Source organism: Solanum dulcamara, chromosome 2 (assembly GCF_947179165.1).
Source record: "Solanum dulcamara chromosome 2, daSolDulc1.2, whole genome shotgun sequence".
Taxonomy (NCBI): Eukaryota; Viridiplantae; Streptophyta; class Magnoliopsida; order Solanales; family Solanaceae; genus Solanum; species Solanum dulcamara.
In genome coordinates, this window is record NC_077238.1 from 4,035,819 (window position 1) to 4,054,767 (window position 18,949).

General features: G+C 31.6%; 1 protein-coding gene and 1 long non-coding RNA gene across 2 annotated transcripts; one reads left to right on the forward strand and one right to left on the reverse strand.

Annotated features, from left to right (window-relative positions):
* The first annotated feature begins 1,244 nt into the window (after window positions 1-1,244).
* Window positions 1,245-5,146, forward strand: LOC129880023 (S-adenosylmethionine decarboxylase proenzyme). The gene is made up of 4 exons (XM_055953832.1): window positions 1,245-1,378; window positions 1,486-1,551; window positions 3,327-3,473; window positions 3,578-5,146. Exon 4 carries the CDS (start codon window positions 3,794-3,796, stop codon window positions 4,874-4,876), a length of 1,083 nt encoding a protein of 360 aa, XP_055809807.1. The 5' UTR covers window positions 1,245-1,378; window positions 1,486-1,551; window positions 3,327-3,473; window positions 3,578-3,793; the 3' UTR covers window positions 4,877-5,146.
* A 9,540-nt stretch (window positions 5,147-14,686) lies between these two features.
* Window positions 14,687-15,709, reverse strand: LOC129874440 (uncharacterized). Its single transcript, XR_008762891.1, has 2 exons — window positions 15,652-15,709; window positions 14,687-14,946 (listed from the first exon to the last, which is right to left on the reverse strand). It is a non-coding gene; the product is annotated as an uncharacterized LOC129874440 (long non-coding RNA).
* Between the last annotated feature and the right edge of the window lie 3,240 nt (window positions 15,710-18,949).

Below are 18,949 nucleotides of genomic sequence, written 5' to 3' on the forward strand. Positions count from 1 at the left end.
ATTATTTAGTTTCCTTATCATCATTGTTTTTATTACTCTCATACTATCCATCTTTGATTTTACCGTTTCATTCAAATTAAATTAAATATATTGTTATAGTTGATCATATGGAAAATTAGAATTGTATCCACCAACTCAACTTGTGATTCACATGGTGTAGATTTAATTGAAATTGAAAACGATCTATACCAATAAGTTTTATTTATCATGAAAATATCCTAACAAAGTCATGGAGTAGTTACTGTCGTGCAAGAAATTTTATTTCAATACTCAAAGTTGTATTTTTATTGCAAGTGAGTAGTGAACATATGATAAAATATTTTTATTAGATTTTTACATATATATTTTTAAATATTCATCACGTAAATAAATTAATCATTTAAACTATGCCATATCTTTTAATTATACGTATTAACCTTAATAAATCGTAATACCTCAAACATATTTTAAACTCAAAACATGTTCATAACCATGTAAACCACACAAATATGATCAAGATATAAGACAATAATATTCAGCTTAATTTTTAATTTAACTATGATTCATATTTTTATTCTCTTTCCGGTATTTTCTATTTGGAAGTTCATGTAATATTAAGTGTAATCCTATTAAGATTTAATAACCTTGTTCTATTTTCTTTTGACAAATGTGGCCTTGGCTGTTATTAAATGATGTAGGAGTAAAGAAGTTATATAATGTGAACACCTTTTTACCAATTCAATAAAAGGGAAAAAATAATAAATGACTAGCTATAACTTAATAATTTGCAAGAAATCATGAATATATTTTCCAAGAAGGAAAGAAATTGAATTATTAACCAATTTTATATAACAATATAAAATATGGTCTTAAAAAAATCTTAATGATTAACATAAAATCAAGAATATATTTTCCAAGAAAGAAAGTAATTCAACTGTTAACCAATTTTATATAACGATATCAAATATGGTCAAAAATTAATCTTGATCAACTATTTCAGAAAAAGAAAGAAATTGAATTTTCAACAACTTTTAAATATCTTAAAATGGAATTAAATTAAATATAAGGACATTTTCGGTAAATAAATAAAGTTTCTATTTTAATAAGACTCCTAGTCATAGCCAGCTACCTACCATTTTGTCCATTTTGAAGGGTAATATCGTCATTTTAATATGTGGGCGAAAATTCTCCGAATGGTCGAATGTATAGGGGCTTAAATATAATATAACAAAGATTACAGGGACCTATCATGTTATCACGGCATATATAAATAACCCAACTTGCTGCCTCTCCAAAACGCTCACGAGAATTCTGTGTTTTAACAATTTTTATTGCTTCTTGTATACTCTTTTCTCCTCTCCAAATTTCTAGGGTTTTTCTCTCTTCTTCGGAATTTTCTGTAAGTATTTTTTTCCGATGAGTTGTGACTTTTGGATCCATGTTGTTGTTGTTGATGATGAATTTGTTGTGTGATTCGATTGTTTGTTGATTCAAATTTTTGTGTAGGATTTGGAAAAATCGTGATTTGTTGGAGAAAAGTTGGATTTGGATCAAACATCAAATTTTGATATTGTAAGTATGACGATCTTTGTTTCATCATGAAAACTGTTGGATTTTTTGTTTTGTGGATATGATTTATGGTGAATGTTGTTGATATGATTAGATTGTGGTGTTAAATGATTCAGGATTTTGTGGTTTTAAAGGTAGATCTGAGTTGTTAGTAATTGATTAATGATGGTTACCAATGAAATTTACCTTTTCATAGATATCATTACTGTTGTTTTTTCCTTTCTGCAGACCTTTTTGCTTCCCTTTGAAAATGAAAAGTGGGCTATGATTGTCTTGTTTTATGGTGAAAGTTGTTGTTGATATGATTGATTTAGTTTTTTGGTGTATGGAAATTATGGGATTTGTGTTTTGATAGACTTGTGCTTGTATAAAATTTAAGATGATCTTTGAAAAGGTCATTATTTTATAATAAAATCACTATATTCAAAAATTAAAACTTAATTCTTTTTAAGTATCTACAACTGGGGAAAGCTTGGGATTTTAGGTATATGTTTTTTTCTTTTGTTCTTTTCCTGAAAGATTTTTTCTTTATGAAATTGTGCTACAATTGTTTATTGTGGACACATTCCAAAGATTAATGTTTTCTAGCTGAACAGTCGGACCCACCCTGGCAGCTTTACTTGACCCTCCTTCCCCATCTATAATTGCGTGAGAGAATCATATCTTCTTTAGGTTAATTATTTATATATATATATATATATATATATATATATGTGGAAGATTTGATTTGTCAGTTTCCATGATTGCGTGAGTTTACTCTTAACTGGATGATATGACTTGTTCAATTTGGAGAACTACTTCAACCAAAAGCTTTTGTCTATTTTCCTTATTTTAAAATTCAAAGTAGTAATAGTGATATAGTTTCTGAATCTAAGGCTCTTTTGAACTTATTGTTAACCTTAATTGAATAGTTGTTACATGGTATTTGATCTAGTAAGTTCATGTACTATCTTAAATGACTTGTAATTGTTAGTTTTAGATGCATTTCATAATTATACATGAACCAACATTTTCATCACTAAAAATAGTTGAGTAAAAAAATGAAAAAGAGGAGCTAGGTATTCTAAGATGTTGGGATTGGTACAAAAATGACAATTTTCTGGTCTTGGACCATAGGTCCATGAGCCAATGGCTTTGCCATATGGTGATAGGAAATATTTTTTACAGTTCTTCCTGGGGTTTGATTAGTAAAAATTCTATTGTTTCTAGATGCCTAGCTGAAAGAGTTACTTGGGTGGTCTTCTTTAGTTTTCCTCTAAATCTTCAGCTCCTATTCAATGGGTGTGTAGTCTGATCATGACATGAAGCATTCCTTATCCAAAAAAAAAAGCATCTCACTTTTAGAAATATATCTGTATCTGTGGCATTCACATGGTTACTTTAAGGATAGTTGGCACAAAGGCTTGTTAAATTGTAGTATTTTTTTTCTAGGTATTTTCTTAGCCCTGTAGTTGTGTTTTCTTTTGCACATGATTTGGTTCCTGATTATCGTTGTATCACCTGATTTGGTGACAAGACTGTCCATTTTCATTAATCATCCATCAAGTTGAATTGTCTCATGAAAGAAACCTTCCCCATCCAAAAGTTTTATGTGTATCTACAGATGGTATATTAGTTATCTGTAGTCAAAAGCATTGATTGCCTAAATATTTATGTTTACTTTTCACTCTACTAGAATTCCATGGCTGTTATCTGCAGTTCCCTTTTGGGATTTCAGTTTTCTTATTGCCTCGCTGTGCGTCCACTGAATTTGACTTTCAAGTTGTTGGCATGTACAGGTGAATGATCTAATGGAGTCAAAAGGTGGTAATAAGAAGTCTAGTAGTAGTAGTTCCTTATTTTACGAAGCTCCCCTCGGCTACAGCATTGAAGACGTTCGACCAAACGGTGGAGTGAAGAAGTTCCGATCTGCTGCTTACTCCAACGTAAGTATCTGGTTCTCATTTGTTTTAAAACTCCATGAGCCATAGATAATGAGAGTTAAGAATATTGTAACTGACACTTCTCTTTTTTCTACCTTTGTATGCAGTGCGCACGCAAACCATCCTGATATTCCCTACACTTCTGTCCTTAACGCGTCAATAGACGCAACCAAAAAAAAAACAAAAAGAATTTCTGCTTTCAATTTCTATTTTAGTTAAGCCCTCACTCCTTTTCTTCCTTCTTTTACTACTTCCTGCTTTTGCGCTCATTGCTCTGAACATTTTCCGCTTTAACTTCCTTTGCTGCTGTGAACTTTTTCATAATGGAAATGGACTTGCCAGTCTCTGCCATTGGTTTTGAAGGTTTTGAAAAGAGGCTCGAAATTTCTTTCTTCGAGCCTGGTCTGTTTGCTGATCCTAATGGAAAAGGACTTCGATCTCTCTCGAAGGCACAGTTGGATGAAATTCTCGGACCTGCTGAGTGCACCATTGTTGATAACCTATCAAATGACTATGTTGATTCCTATGTGCTGTCCGAGTCGAGCCTCTTTGTTTATTCTTACAAGATAATCATCAAAACATGCGGCACCACAAAGTTGCTTCTCGCAATTCCGCCCATTCTAAGGTTGGCTGAGACCTTGTTTCTCAAAGTACAAGACGTGAGGTATACCCGTGGGAGCTTCATTTTCCCTGGTGCTCAATCGTTCCCTCACCGTCACTTTTCTGAAGAAGTTGCTGTCCTCGATGGATATTTTGGAAAGCTTGCTGCCGGTAGCAAGGCTGTGATTATGGGCAGTCCTGACAAAACACAGAAATGGCATGTTTACTCTGCCTCAGCTGGGCCTGTTCAGTCTAATGACCCTGTTTACACTCTTGAGATGTGCATGACTGGTTTGGACAGGGAGAAGGCATCTGTCTTTTACAAGACTGAAGGAAGCTCGGCTGCTCACATGACTGTTAGATCTGGCATAAGGAAGATCCTCCCCAAGTCTGAGATATGCGATTTTGAGTTTGAACCCTGTGGTTATTCCATGAATTCTATTGAAGGAGGTGCTGTTTCAACCATTCACATTACCCCAGAGGACGGCTTTAGCTATGCTAGCTTTGAATCTGTTGGATATGATCCTAAAATCATGAAGTTGGGTCCCTTGGTTGAGAGGGTGCTTGGATGTTTTGAGCCAGCTGAGTTCTCTATTGCTCTGCATGCTGATGTTGCTACCAAGTTACTGGAGCGTATTTGCTCTGTTGATGTTAAGGGCTACTCTCTTGCCGAGTGGAGTCCAGAAGAGTTTGGCAAGGGTGGTTCCATTGTCTACCAGAAGTTCACTAGGACTCCTTACTGTGGATCTCCCAAGTCTGTTCTGAAGGGCTGCTGGAAAGAGAACGAGAAAGAAGAAAAGGAGTAGTGTTGTCTTGAGGGTCGTTTTGCTTCTGTTTTAGTGTCTGTGTCAGTGTCGTTTGCATATGTTTTCCTTGTTTTCTCAGAATAAAGGACTTATATGTCCAAACTTGTGTCATGTCTGTCGGATTTGTAACGTTTGTGTGCAAATTCTGAACTAGTCTGGCCTCTTGGTGTTTCACCAGATGCCTTTATGTGTCTACATTCATTTTAAATTGTTTCTTGTTGTTGGTTCTCTGTTCCGTTGTGTCTAATAAAAGTAAGTTTGTTGTGTGTATTTCTTGGCCTCTCCTTTATTCAAGTTTGCAACTGCTTGTTACTTTCATTATTGTGGTAGCTGTTGGCAGCCAAATAATTTCAGAAGGAAGGTATTATTATGAATGATTTAAAGAACAAAAACTATATAAATGAATTAACAAAGTCGTATACTGAAAACGCCATTTTAGCTGTGACTATTGGTGAACCATATATGAAAATATTTGAAACCTTGAGGTATGTTGAAGCGCTCCTAATTCGTCACTCAAATATTTGTTGATCATACAAACAATTCCTACTCCCAAGTATATTTTCAAACTGCATAATGAAAAAGAATGAATGGATCAATAATTTATGCGACTTACAGCTAAGCCACTATCGTCTGCCTCTATCGAAGCAAAACAAGTCTAATGGGCGAGTTTCAAATCAATGTATTCAAGGAATATCACATATATGGCTACGGATATATGACTTTTCTGCATTTTTGTGAAATAGATTTCTAGACCAGTATATTCATAATAAAATAGGTGTACACTTAATTGCTTTTCTAGATTATTTTAATCTGAGACCAACTTAACGGTGATAATTGCAGCACCAGGAAGGGAAGGGACCAAGATCTAATGTATAATTGTATACCTCTTTATCTTTTCTCAAATGACCTCACAAAATGTACTGAGTTTTGTATGATACTATTTGACTTGTATATATGTATCTTTTTTTCATTTTGATGGTTTCATCAATACCCCTTTTTTTTATAGACTATTTCCCTATGTATTTGCCTTCAAGGTAGATGGTTGTATAAGCCAACTAAAAATCTGTCTTGAGTCCATTCTTCACTTTAATGAACATTTTGGTGCATTCTACGCCTCTTTAATTTAAGATCACAAGATTCGAGAGTCTTATTTACTTTTTTGAATTCTGTGTCAAGTGAAGATCATACAAACAAATTAAAAACGAAGAAATTAATTATTATCTCAGAAAGTCACTTTCTTTGTTGATTTTTTTTCCCTGAAATAACAACTACTCCCTCCGTTCTTATTTACATGTTCTACTTACTAATAATAGATGTTTCTTAATAGTTGTCATTTCACAAAATCGATGCACAAATGACACTATTTTTTCTATTTTATCCTTGAGAGATTAGCTTTGAGAGTATGCATTTGACCAACATAAGAAAAATCAGTAAAAAAAATTATGTTCATTGGTCAAATTAATAATAAAAAAGAATTAATCCATGTTTATTTATTAAAAACTTAACTTCAAGGGAACACTAAATAAGAATATAATGATAAACTTACCTAATTTTTTAAAGAGCGCGAAATCTAAAATGGTGACAATAAAAATAGAAACGGAGAAAGTATTAATTGAGTAACCATCAAAGAAATCAATCCTCTACGGTTTGGCCAAGTTGAATTGCGACCAATTAAAATACATGACTTGTTCATAGGTTACAATAATTAAAATATGAAATCGTCAATGTGTACTCTGAATTTTTTTCATTTCCTGTATATAAAGACAAGCAATAGAGTTGTGTAACTTCTGTTTTCACCCTCTATATGTTAGAAGCTGCTGAGAAATTCTTTTGTAAAAGTTTTGGCTCAAATAGTGTGTATCCGGTCCTTCCCGACCCTTGTCGATATTACTTATTCTCATTTCAGAACCCAAATTGAAACTCGAAACTCATAAAATTCAACTTGAATTCAACGAGGGTAGAGGCGGATCTATCAACGTATAACTTGTAAGTTCATGGGAACCTAGTAACTTCTTGCAGTGTCAGAGCTAGAAATTTGACAAAGAGCGTGCAAAAATTAAATATAAATACACTCATAATAACTAACATTTAACCTCTGTATACAACGTAATTTTCCGGCGAAGGGTGAAAATTAGACCACCCTTTGCCTAAGGTAACTCCACTCATGACTTCTTGTTCAGACCCATACAAGTATTAAGAAATCTATTAAAATATCCATAAATATTTAACTGTGAACCTCGCGTATGTAAATGAAGTGGATATAAAACTCATAAACTTCAAATTCTGAATCTATCGCTAGTGGAGTGGGAGAGGAGGGGACCCTGACCAAGGACCAATGGATAGTTTTATCCAAATAAGAAAGCAAAGTTTTACTCTTATTCTCTGCATGAGTGGTTATATCTAGTCAGAGTTTGGGCTTGGTGTAAATTATAGTAACACTATATTACCCCTAAACAGAAGAGGGGAAAGCCCAATAGCCAATTCCCCTTTCTATAGCCATAGGGTGATCCAAACAAGGGACAAAAAGCCTTTCTTATAGCTAGGAACAAAGGACACTCATTTTTTTGAGTCAAGCCAAAGTTTTAGTACCCTTCACAAAGAGCCAAAAAAAATTGTGAAGTAAGGACATATATAGGTTAAGTTTAACTTTAAAAGCAACAAGCTAGGAGTATTACGGGAAACTTAAATTCAAGGTCGGAAGAATCAGAAACATACTTGAAAATTGAAATCCTTCCTTTAGCGACCTTTTTAACTTTCTTTCTTTAAAGAAGTAAGCATACGGAAAAACTAACAGAATCCAAACCTAAGTAAATAATAATTTTAATATTATATACACATAAATTTTCAAAAATTAAAGAGAGTTTGAATGAATCCTCTTCTGTAAGCCAACATGCAATAAGACCACGAGTCTAGGTGTGCATGTTGAGTTCATGTTACATATGACACTTTTTGTATGTGTAAAAGATAATCTCTTTCTTATCATAAATTATATATACGTGCTCAACCATACACCAACATATAAAATGAGATAGTGAGTTACATAAAAAGCATTATGAAGACAAACATTATTTTATTATGAAGTTATATTTATATATTGTAGCGGCAGATCTATCTTACTTTAAGATTATAAATCCCACATTTTAAGAAGGCTAACATGTATATATATAGTCTTTGAATAACCTAAGTAAGAAAGATTCTTACAATGACTCTCTCACACGTCATGCATGTCTACTCGTTTCAACTTATTTGTATCCAGGTACAGTCTATTCCCTTAGGCCCAAGGGTCCCTCGGGCCTCGACCAATCGTCACTTGCCCGTCCTATATATATATATATATATATGAATGTTAGGTTGACGAAAATCTGAGGATGAGATATGGTTGTTGATTGACATGAATCCTCAAAATTCAAGAATGGTTGATCAAAGGTGATGCCAATTTTTGTTAGGTTCTTGATTTCTCAACATTTCACGTGTTTGTACCTATAACAACAAATGAACAAATTCAGTAAGAATTACTTTACATGATGGAAAGTTTTCAACCGTGAGCTTAACCATGACTTGTGTTGTTCGGACTTTTCAAAAAAAATTAATTATCGCATTCATGTTAGATAGTTTCCAAAATATATTATATATTTAGAGAATTCGACACACATGATCCTTTGACATTTTCATAAAATTTGAGCAACATAGGTTATTTTGATCTCATTCAATTATTTTTTTGGATCATGATATTTATTTATTAATTAATTATCTCGATATATATTCGATGGATTTTGATTTAAAGTTACGATAAGGAATAAATAGTCTGTCTAATATGCTAAGCTCCCGCTACATTAGAATCCCAAAAATTAAGGTTTGAACATGCATATTGATGAATAAAAGAGGAAAGTTTTTAATACAATGACAACATATACTAGATTAAATTTTTATTTACTGTTTAATTCTCAAGCATATTTTTTAATTCCTGCATTGGATCTTGTGCATGTTTTGATTATTTCTTACTCAAATAATACTAAAAGACACCCTCATTTTGGGGGATATGTAAAGCATCATTTTGTTTCTATTATGCTAATTCTACCCAATTTTCAGCAGGATTAACAATATTTAACAATAATTCTAATAATTACAACTATAGTCACCCTTAAATTCTGGATAATAATGTTATAGCCTTAAACCATGAGATGATGAATCAAAAATATCTTGACCAAGGGGATACACCAAAAAAAAAGAGAGCAGGAATTAGCGACTAGACAAATTTTATAATTACACAACAAAATTCGTTGTTAATCTTATATAGCGAACGAATTATTACAAAATTTTGTCCGCTACAAACAAATTAGTGATCGATGGATTAACAACAAAGCTCGTAGTTAATAATTTCATTTATTTTAATCATTATGCAAATGTTCCTTAAGCAAATTAACTAATTAATTAATTATTGTTGCTTCAATGATTGCCTCACGTTTTGTATAATTATTGTTTGAAAGATTATCCTGTTGAAAGACAGGATATTTTCTCCTTAACAAATTGATTAGATGGTATTAGTGATGATTAATGTATGCATGGATCCCAATGGTTAGATTTTGTTACAAATGTTGTTTGTCTATTTGTTATTCCTTGTAATAAGTTATATATATAATTTGTTATTGTCTTATAGTTTAATGTTTGACTAAGCTTTTAGGAAATTAAAATTCTTATTTCTTAAAATATTTATTTAAGGAGTTATAGTACTTGATCAAGCTTTTAGAGGGGAAATAAGTGATTTCCAATAGTATCAGAAGCTGAAAAAAGTTAAATTATTCTTGAAACTTTGATCAAGTACAAATTGCCGCTCTAATATTAATAAAAATGCTTTTCAAATTATTTAGCCAAACACAAAATGATATTCTCCAAAATTGTAATAAAAATACTTTTTAAGATAAACAAATTTTGATAATTTAGCCGAGAACAAGTTATAAATAAATTCTTGCACTATTTCTTCTCTAATGTTTCTAAAGAAATGTTTAATCAGATTATTATTTTATTTAAAGAAGATTAGGTGGTACGTCTTTAGTAACATCAATGGGACAAGTGGGGAAAATGGAACAAATTGGCTATTGGGGCCTTCAATATAATATAGGGCAATATACAATTTTAGTGATTGTACAATCAAAAAAGCCAAAGAGAATAATGGAGAAGGGAAAAAGCACAACAAATTTTCTTCAATGAAAGTTGATGTACTACTAGATTTATAGAAAAGTGCATAGCACTTAGATGTCTTGAGGCATCATAAAAAGTCTCTTTAGGGATCAACATGGTCTATCTTGATAATATATAGTTGTAGGCCAATTATAATTCATTGTCTCAAAAGTTATTTGATACATATTCTAATGAAAACTCAATTAATACTCAATGAAATAATCGAATTAAAGTATCACATTTATCAATAACAGAATTAGAAATTTTACTAAAAATTTCAAAATTAACTATATATATATATACATAGATAATACTTTAACCATATATATAGTTTAATTTTTCGGCGAAAGAAGTTTGGATGGATCTCTTGTACCCGTATTAACACTAATAGTGTAAATTTATTTTCTCTAATTGAATTTAAAATATATAGTGATAGAGGGTAAGTTACTATAATATTTTTTTGTAACACGACACCGATTGATGTTTATCAAGAGATTTACTTATAATTATCTAATAAGTGACGACTTGTGCAAATATTATTAATTATATTTTTAATATATATAATTTAAACTCTTATAAAAAGGATATAAATGGATTTAATGAAGTGTAGAAATAGAGGGAACTTTTTTTGAGACAAGAAGGGGTGGGTGGGGGTGTATTTAGAAGATAACTAAATGTTCTTCCTTCTACTTTATTTGGTGGGAGTAGGAATTTGGATTGTAAAAGGTAGCACTAATAAAGGGAGGGACAACTAAAGGTTTAGAAGATTTTTTTTTTTTGAAAAAGGATTTAAAGTAATGGGAATAAATACCAATTTCGTTCAAATAAGCAAACCATATGGCAAAAAATCCCTTTAAATATATTCTTATTCTCACCAAAAAGGTTTTGGCTTTCATTAAGTTGAATTTTTATTATTTATGTGTTTTCCAAAGTGTAGTGAGTTAAATATTCGAATTATTGCGGTGGTAGGGTGAAAGTGATAAATATAAAAATAGTTTTACTATGATGAATGCCTTTCGAGGTATTCTGTATATATAGCGGATCTAAATAGAGTAAAATGAATCCAGAGAATTCACATGAATTAACTTAACTAGTATTGAATGGAGGTAAAATTATTTGATTGATATTCAATTCATAACTAATAAGAGGATAGGTTATTACAAATTTTTACATGAAGGTCGTGAAGATGTTCTTTCCTTTGTTTTTCTCTTCACATATCATTTCTTGAAAATACTATAGTAACTTATATAAGATTGAATTTTAAAGGCAAAAGGGGTTCACTTATAAAAAAAACACAAAATTAGTTTGTAAGAAGTGTTTCAAGTGTTGCATACACACTATTCTTTTCAGATTTCGTGGAATCATATTGAGTATGTTATTATTATAGCTTGTTAGAAATGTTTTCAAAGAACTTTGAGTCAAAAATATCATATTTTTGTATGAAGTTCGAATATTCATCTAAAATTGAGATAATGGTAAAAAAACATACCTAAATTATCACATTTTGCGACTTTCATACCTCAACTATCCATTGTTCTATTTGTCTGCCTAAACTATCACATTTTTATGAGTTTCATACCTCAACTATAAACACACCTCGATACTGAGTTGACTTATACATGCATATTCTCGTTTGAGAATAAATACTTTGAACAATAACTCAATATCGAAATGTGTTTTAATATAAAGAGAATAATAATATAAATAGGTAAAAAGAACAAATAAATATATAATTAAGGTATAAAACTCACAAAAAAATAAATAATTTAAATATATTTTTTGACAATAAACTCTTGAAAATTCCTATTTTTCAAAAAGGGTGCTAGGGGTTCCCTTAGCTACATTTTCAAGTAATAGAAGTCATATATATAGAATTATAGATCATGATAATTATTTCTCTAGATATATCAAATTAAAGTAACCTAAAAGTGAGGGAGACAAATGTGGGGCTAGGGTTGTCAACTATATTGGATGCTTTTTACAATTGTTCCTCTACTTTAGAAGACAAGCCCAAAGCAAAGAATCATGTGAATTTGCTATAAAGTACTAGCTAAATAGTTGCTCTATTCCCCTCTCATACAAAGCCAACTAGTTAAAAATAACAATTATTTCCTACTCATTTTGGTACCCACCCCACTAAGTGAAAATCTTTAATATAAGACTATGCTCAATTATATTAGCTCCACTCAATTTGTTTGACTACCTTTTCCCTTCAAGACCCTCCTACATACTAAGGAAAAACAAAAAATAAAAGAAGTTTGTGTGTGTTTTTGGAAGGGAGAAAATATATTTTCTATTTTTTTTATCATGTTTGATTGATCAAAATATTCTTCTCAAAAAATATTTTTATTAAAAAAAACAAAATCCTAGCACACAAATTAAAAAAAATAATCCTTACTAGAAGTAGAAAAAATAAGTTCGATAAAAAGCATTTCAATCTCATTATCTTCTCCCCACTCCCACGATGCCCCCAACCCCACCTCTTGACCACCCCTGACCCCCCTCCCCCTCACCTCACTTCATATTATCCTCTTAAGTTACGTATAAATGTTCTTGAATTCTTTTTTTTTTGCTTACTTATAATATAAAAAAAATAAGTAAGAAATACATTTATTTTTAATTTTCTTTTCTACGAAAAATCATTTTCCTGAAAAGAATTAAGGTGCATAAGCTTTTACAAAGATTATCATTATAAAATAAATATAAAGAATTATTTGAAGAGTTTGTGTGGGGTAGGGGCAGAGGGAGGTGGGGTTGGGTGGGGTTTGATTTGGAGTACATATGTTTGTTGACTGACTAATTTGTGCTAATAAAGACCAATCTGAGTTGTGGTCTGCCAGATCTTTACGCATCATAAGAGCTTGAGGTACTTGATAACCCAGAAGTGGATTGATTCACCCTTAATTAAAGACAGAGAAGGATCTAGGAGGCGGGGAGGAAGTTTATCTCAATTCTTTCAGTAAAAAATTACATTGTATATTTAAAGTAAATTTTATGTATTTATATACCTATATTAATTTTGATGAACCCTTAAACAAGAAACAAAGTGTGTGTAGTGGTACAATACCTTCAAATGAACACACATGTTTAGGGATCGAATCTCATTGTCTATATTATGTTTTTTTGCTTTTGTTATTTCTTTTCGTTTAATTTTGGAAACAACTACTAGCCCGGCCAAATCTTTCACCATTAATTATTTTTTTTTTCAAAAAAGTGCTGAAATAGTGGATTTAATCCCCCCTTCCTCAAAAAAAATAATCAAACAATCCCAAAAAATTGAACCCCCTAAGTGAAAATTCAGGATCCGTCATTGACTAGAGATCTTGAGTTTGAGCTCTGAATATAAAAAAAATATTATTGAAAATGTTACCGCCAAATAAATTCTATAATATACAATTCAAATTTAATCGAAGCTTTCCGGATGAATTCCGAATATCTAAAACTTGTGCTACTAATTAATCTAAGGAGAGAGAAAAAGGGAATGCATGATTGGAGCTAAAGGTATCATAGAGTTGACAAGAAAAAGAAACCAATGACTTGTCAGGTGTTTCCATATATATATATATATATATATATATATAAAAAAAATCAGTGGACTTGTACTTGTTTGATTTCTTGAAAATTTATTGATAAGGTTATCTCCTATTCATGTCAAATTTTATATCTATTATATTTGGTGTAAAATTTGGTTGAAAGTTTGCTCTAACCTATGTCAAATTTTACGCCAAATTTTGCACCAAATTTGGTGTGTGATTTATCACACCAATTGTTCTTTATTATTATTTTATTATACAAATACTTTTAATTAAATATTATATAAATTGGTATGTTTTAACTAAAATATTTTATTAATTTTACGCAATATTTTTATACTATTAATTTTCGATTAAAATTTTAATTTTTTAATATATTATTTTCCTTTACTTGATTTTTTTGAAATTAAATTTATGTTAATTCTACTATAAATTTGAATTAAATATAAGTACAATTAACCTTGACAAAAATTAAATATGCAAAAATATAAATCTCGATATAAAAAAATTAAGGACAAAGAAGCTCATTTTGAACGACGTAATGTATTAATAGAGCATTTATGGGAGCACCGTAGTGATCTTGAAAGTTGAATATTCATGTAGACTTAAAATAAAATTTTCAATTGTGTAATATTTATTTAATTATATTTCGTTAATAATTTCACTTTTATTTGTGTTATCCATTATTATGTATAATATGTAATATTTGCTAGCAATTTATATTATTTAAAAATTTATGATATAAACTAATTTTATATTAAATGACTATAATTTAAACAATATGAAAATTATATATAGTGAATGTTTTTTAGAAAGAATTTTGTTTCATGAAATAAGAAAATATAAATGAAATAAGAAATAATAATATAATAATGAAGAGAAAAAAATATTCTTTTTTGGTATAAAATTTGGTGCAGTGGGTTGGAGTTGATTTACACCAAATTTGGTGTTGGGGTTGGACTGCCCTAAGAAAGTGTCACGATCCAAAATGGGCAATGAGTGGCACCACACTTAACCTCCTAGGTGGAAGAACCAACGATACAAACCCCAACTTATAAAATATGATAATTACGCAGAAGCTCAATTTATGAGAGTAAGAGACAATAAAACCACTAAAGTCTATTAGATACGTCTTCCCAAAACTTGTAAGTCATCACTTCAAGGACATCTAATTCTAAAATACTACGTCTGAAAATATCAAACATCAGAATAAATAAATAACTTAATGTGTCCAAAAACTATGGACATCATGTCATGCCCGAGAGAATCCAACACGAGCTAGAAGAAATAGCTCACCCTGATGTGCTGGACACTGTCTAGAGCTGAGGTCGAGTCGAAGTCGACGGAACACTCGCTGCACTCCACAAAATAAAACAAAGAAAAATACAAGTAGGGGTCAGTACGGGACAACATGTACTGAGTAGGTATCATCGACCGACTCAAAATAGAAATCAATATGCATAAAGTAATAGCGGGAAATCAACTATAACACTTAAGAGGTGACAACCAACAAGATCAAGATCAAGTGACAACACAATGAACAATTACATAACCAATCAACAATATTAAGATCACACATGAGGACTTAGGCCTCCACATCACGCTCTTTTGGAAAATGAGTTATTGGAGATTGGGTAGCATTAAGTCATTTTAATTTGTTTTCCTTTAATATTATCGTGTCGGAACGTAACACCCGATTCAAATATACCGTGTCGAAACGTGACACCCGATCCAAATATATCGCGCCGGAATGTGACACTCGATCCAAACATACCGTGTCGGCTCATGATACCCGATCCAAATATAATTAATTTATCATTCCTTATGATTATATTCCACTTCATTAACAATATTTCATCAAGCCTTCTTTATTCAAGGCACCATTTTTGATAGGGCAAGTTCAAGATTGTGGATTTCATGGCCTCGGGATTTTAGACCAATCACAATAACATATCAACCATCCAAACCACAAAAATTAAATGCATAGTAAACTTCACACATTACTCAATGACTATCAATCGCTATTAAGAGTCTATCTATGATATAGAATAAACCATAACCTACCTTAACCGAAGAAACGAATCCAAGCAAGCTAATTCACCAATATCTTTCCTTTTTTTGATGCCTCAAAACGTTTTCAATCTATCAAATATATAATATTCGTAAGTAATCGAGTCTGTAGAACCCATATTATTATATGTTTAACGTAGATCCAACAATTCATCTAATTCTATAATCAATTTTCTAAAATTCAAGCCTAGGGTTACGCCTCAATTCCTCCAATATCATAAATTTGATGGTATTCATATAATACAATACACCTGATATTTAATTATCTATCTCAATATATTAAACCATGAATTATATGCTATATCCTATAAGCTTACCTTGCTGGCCTCAAACTGACAAAAGAATAGTGTATAACACTAAGATAAGTGTGTGAGTAGTAAATAAAATTGGAAGATCAATATGCGATCATTGTTCTACCACTAATTCCCCATGGCTCGTTTACCCTATATTCATATACCATTATTTTAATTAATACTTACCTTACTGTCCACCTAAATTTTTCAACCAAATTCATTAAATTAATACGTTATCCAACTAACAATCAATATGCACAAGAATCAAAGGTTGATTTTGAGATTTTGTTACCTGAACTTTATGCTCTCTCTTCCTCGTTGTTCTGCATTCACGCCACACAGGTAAGTCTTCTTAACCTAATTTCCTCCCCCTTTTTTTTTTCTTTTCTAAAATAATTATGTACTAAAAGTGATAAACCCTACTACTTATTTTAATAAATAAAGTGGTATAGGATATTAAATAAATTAGCAATTTAGTCCACCAACTAAATTAATTATCTAAAATCACCCTCAATTAATTAATCGTAGTTATCGAATAGTCCAAAATACCCATTAAAAATTTACGGAATGAGTTTTATGAAATAAAAAGCCCTAGTACTCCAAACGACCTAATGGATCGTTAGAGAAAGTGACAAAAACTGTGCATTTTCATGTAGTGATCTTACTATTGGGGTTTCAATTACCCCTAATATGTCTAATTTTTACAATTAGATACTAATTACTTGAATCCCTCACAAAAAAATAATAATCTTGTTTGTCACAATGAGAAATTCTGTAATATGTATTGGTGACTTGAGATACTGTTAGCTTATGTGTTGGTGAAGGATCAACTATATCAAGAATCCTCTTAATTAGTCAATATGTACAATTGCATGAACTTAATTGCATATATTTTGAATCTTTGATGTTATTTTATGTGGAAATGCAAATGCTGCGGTGGATGTGTGGGCACACTAGGATAGATAGAATTAGGAATGAAGATATCCGAGACAAGGTGGGAGTGACATCGGTGGAGGACAAGATGCGGGAAGCGAGACTGAGATGGTTTGGGCATGTGAAGAGGAGAGACACATATGCTCCAGTGCGGAGGTGCGAGAGGTTGGCTATGGACGGTTTCAGGAGGGGCAAAGGGAGGCTGAAGAAGTATTGGGAAGATGTGATTAGACATGATATGACACAGTTGCAGCGGACATGACCTTAGATAGGAGGCTGTGGAGGATTCAGACTAAGATAGTGGGCTAGGTGGCTTATCTTTTCTCCATAGTAGCCGTAGTTTTGCTCATTTGTTTATTAACATTTGATTTCTGCATTTGATTACTGCTTGTATTTGTTGGTCCGGTTTACTTTGGGTATCCTATTTATCTATAGTAGTTAATGCTCCTTTCTTTTTGGTCTTTCCTACTCTGACTTTCTCGCTCTCATTTCTCATATTTTTATATTGTTTTCGATATGCTTGGCTCTACTGACCTATGTCTTGTTTTCCTTGTTTCTCCTCTCTTGTTCTTCTCTCTTAAGCCGAGGGTCTTTCGGAAACAACCGCCCTACCTTTCAAGGTGGGGTTAGGTCTGCGCACACTCTACCCTCCCCAGACCCCACATGGTGGGATTATACTAGGCTTGTTGTTGTTGATGATGTTATTTTATGTGGACATTTAATGATGAAAATTCATGTAGCTTATCCTTACTTGCTAGGGATTAAGACGTAGTTATTGTATAGTGAAAACTCACTAGTATGAAATTATATATATCATGAGGTGTAATCACTACTAGTGCGCTAATTAACCCCTAGCTACTTGTTAGGAGTTGAGGCATAACAAATATTGTTTAGTGAAAAACTCGCTAAATATGGAACTATACCTTAAGGTGTAAGCTCTACCAATGTGTTAATTGACCCCTATTTGTTAGATATTGAGCCGTAATTGTTATATAGCGCAAAAACCCCTGATGCTAAATATGAATTATACCACAAGGTGTAAGCGCTATCAATGCGCTAATGGACCCCTAATTGTTAGATATTGGGATGTAACTATTATACAGTGGAATTTTTTTGACGCGGAATATGAAACTATATATATACCACAAGGCATAAGCTCTACCAATATGCTAATTGACCCTATTTGTTAGGGACTGAGGCATAACAATTATTGTATAGTGAAAAAGGCCTCTTGCGAAATACATATTTTATGGAACTATATACCACAAGATGTAAGCTCTATCCATCAGTGTGCTAATTAACCTTGTTTAAGAAGGTATTTTTAGTTTCGACTAAAAGGATCAATGTTTGAAAAGTAATATAAATGAGAGCCGTTAAACTTTTCATCATCCTGATATCGAACTATTTTTCTGCAAGACCTCTCTCATAGTATCGTTATTGTTGTATAGATTAACCTCCAAGTTTGATATAAATTTGTGTAAGCTCTTTATGCCAAGGATACCAGAATATCAAATTATGAACGAAGAAATGCATAAAGAAAAATAGTAAATTAAACACTAATGAAAGTCCGTGAAGAAATACAACAACAATAACATTTTCAATGTATCCACAAGTGGGGTTTGGATAGGATGGTGTGTACGTAACCTTACCACTAACTTGAGAAAAAGGTTGAGAGGCTATTTTCGATAAAACCTTGGCTTACATAAAACATATCAAAAATCAAGTATGTAAAACAAATATAGTAATTACAAAGGCATACTAAAATTAATGAAAAAGAGAATCATAACAACAACAAATAATATGATAATCGAAAAAAATAATTAAAAACAAGTCCATGAAGAAATAAAAGCACTATGTAGTGGCAAAGTAAGGTCCAAATCTCTTAATATTCAAGTAATGATAAAATTGGATACATGTAGTAAACATTTGTTCAATTGAGGGAACACAATGGAAGAAGAGAGCTCTAATTGAGGGGCCATATAATAATGATTTATGTAGTCATCTTTAATTGATGTTCTTGACTAAGAAATGATGATTTACTGGGCCAAAGTCATTTTATAATTTTA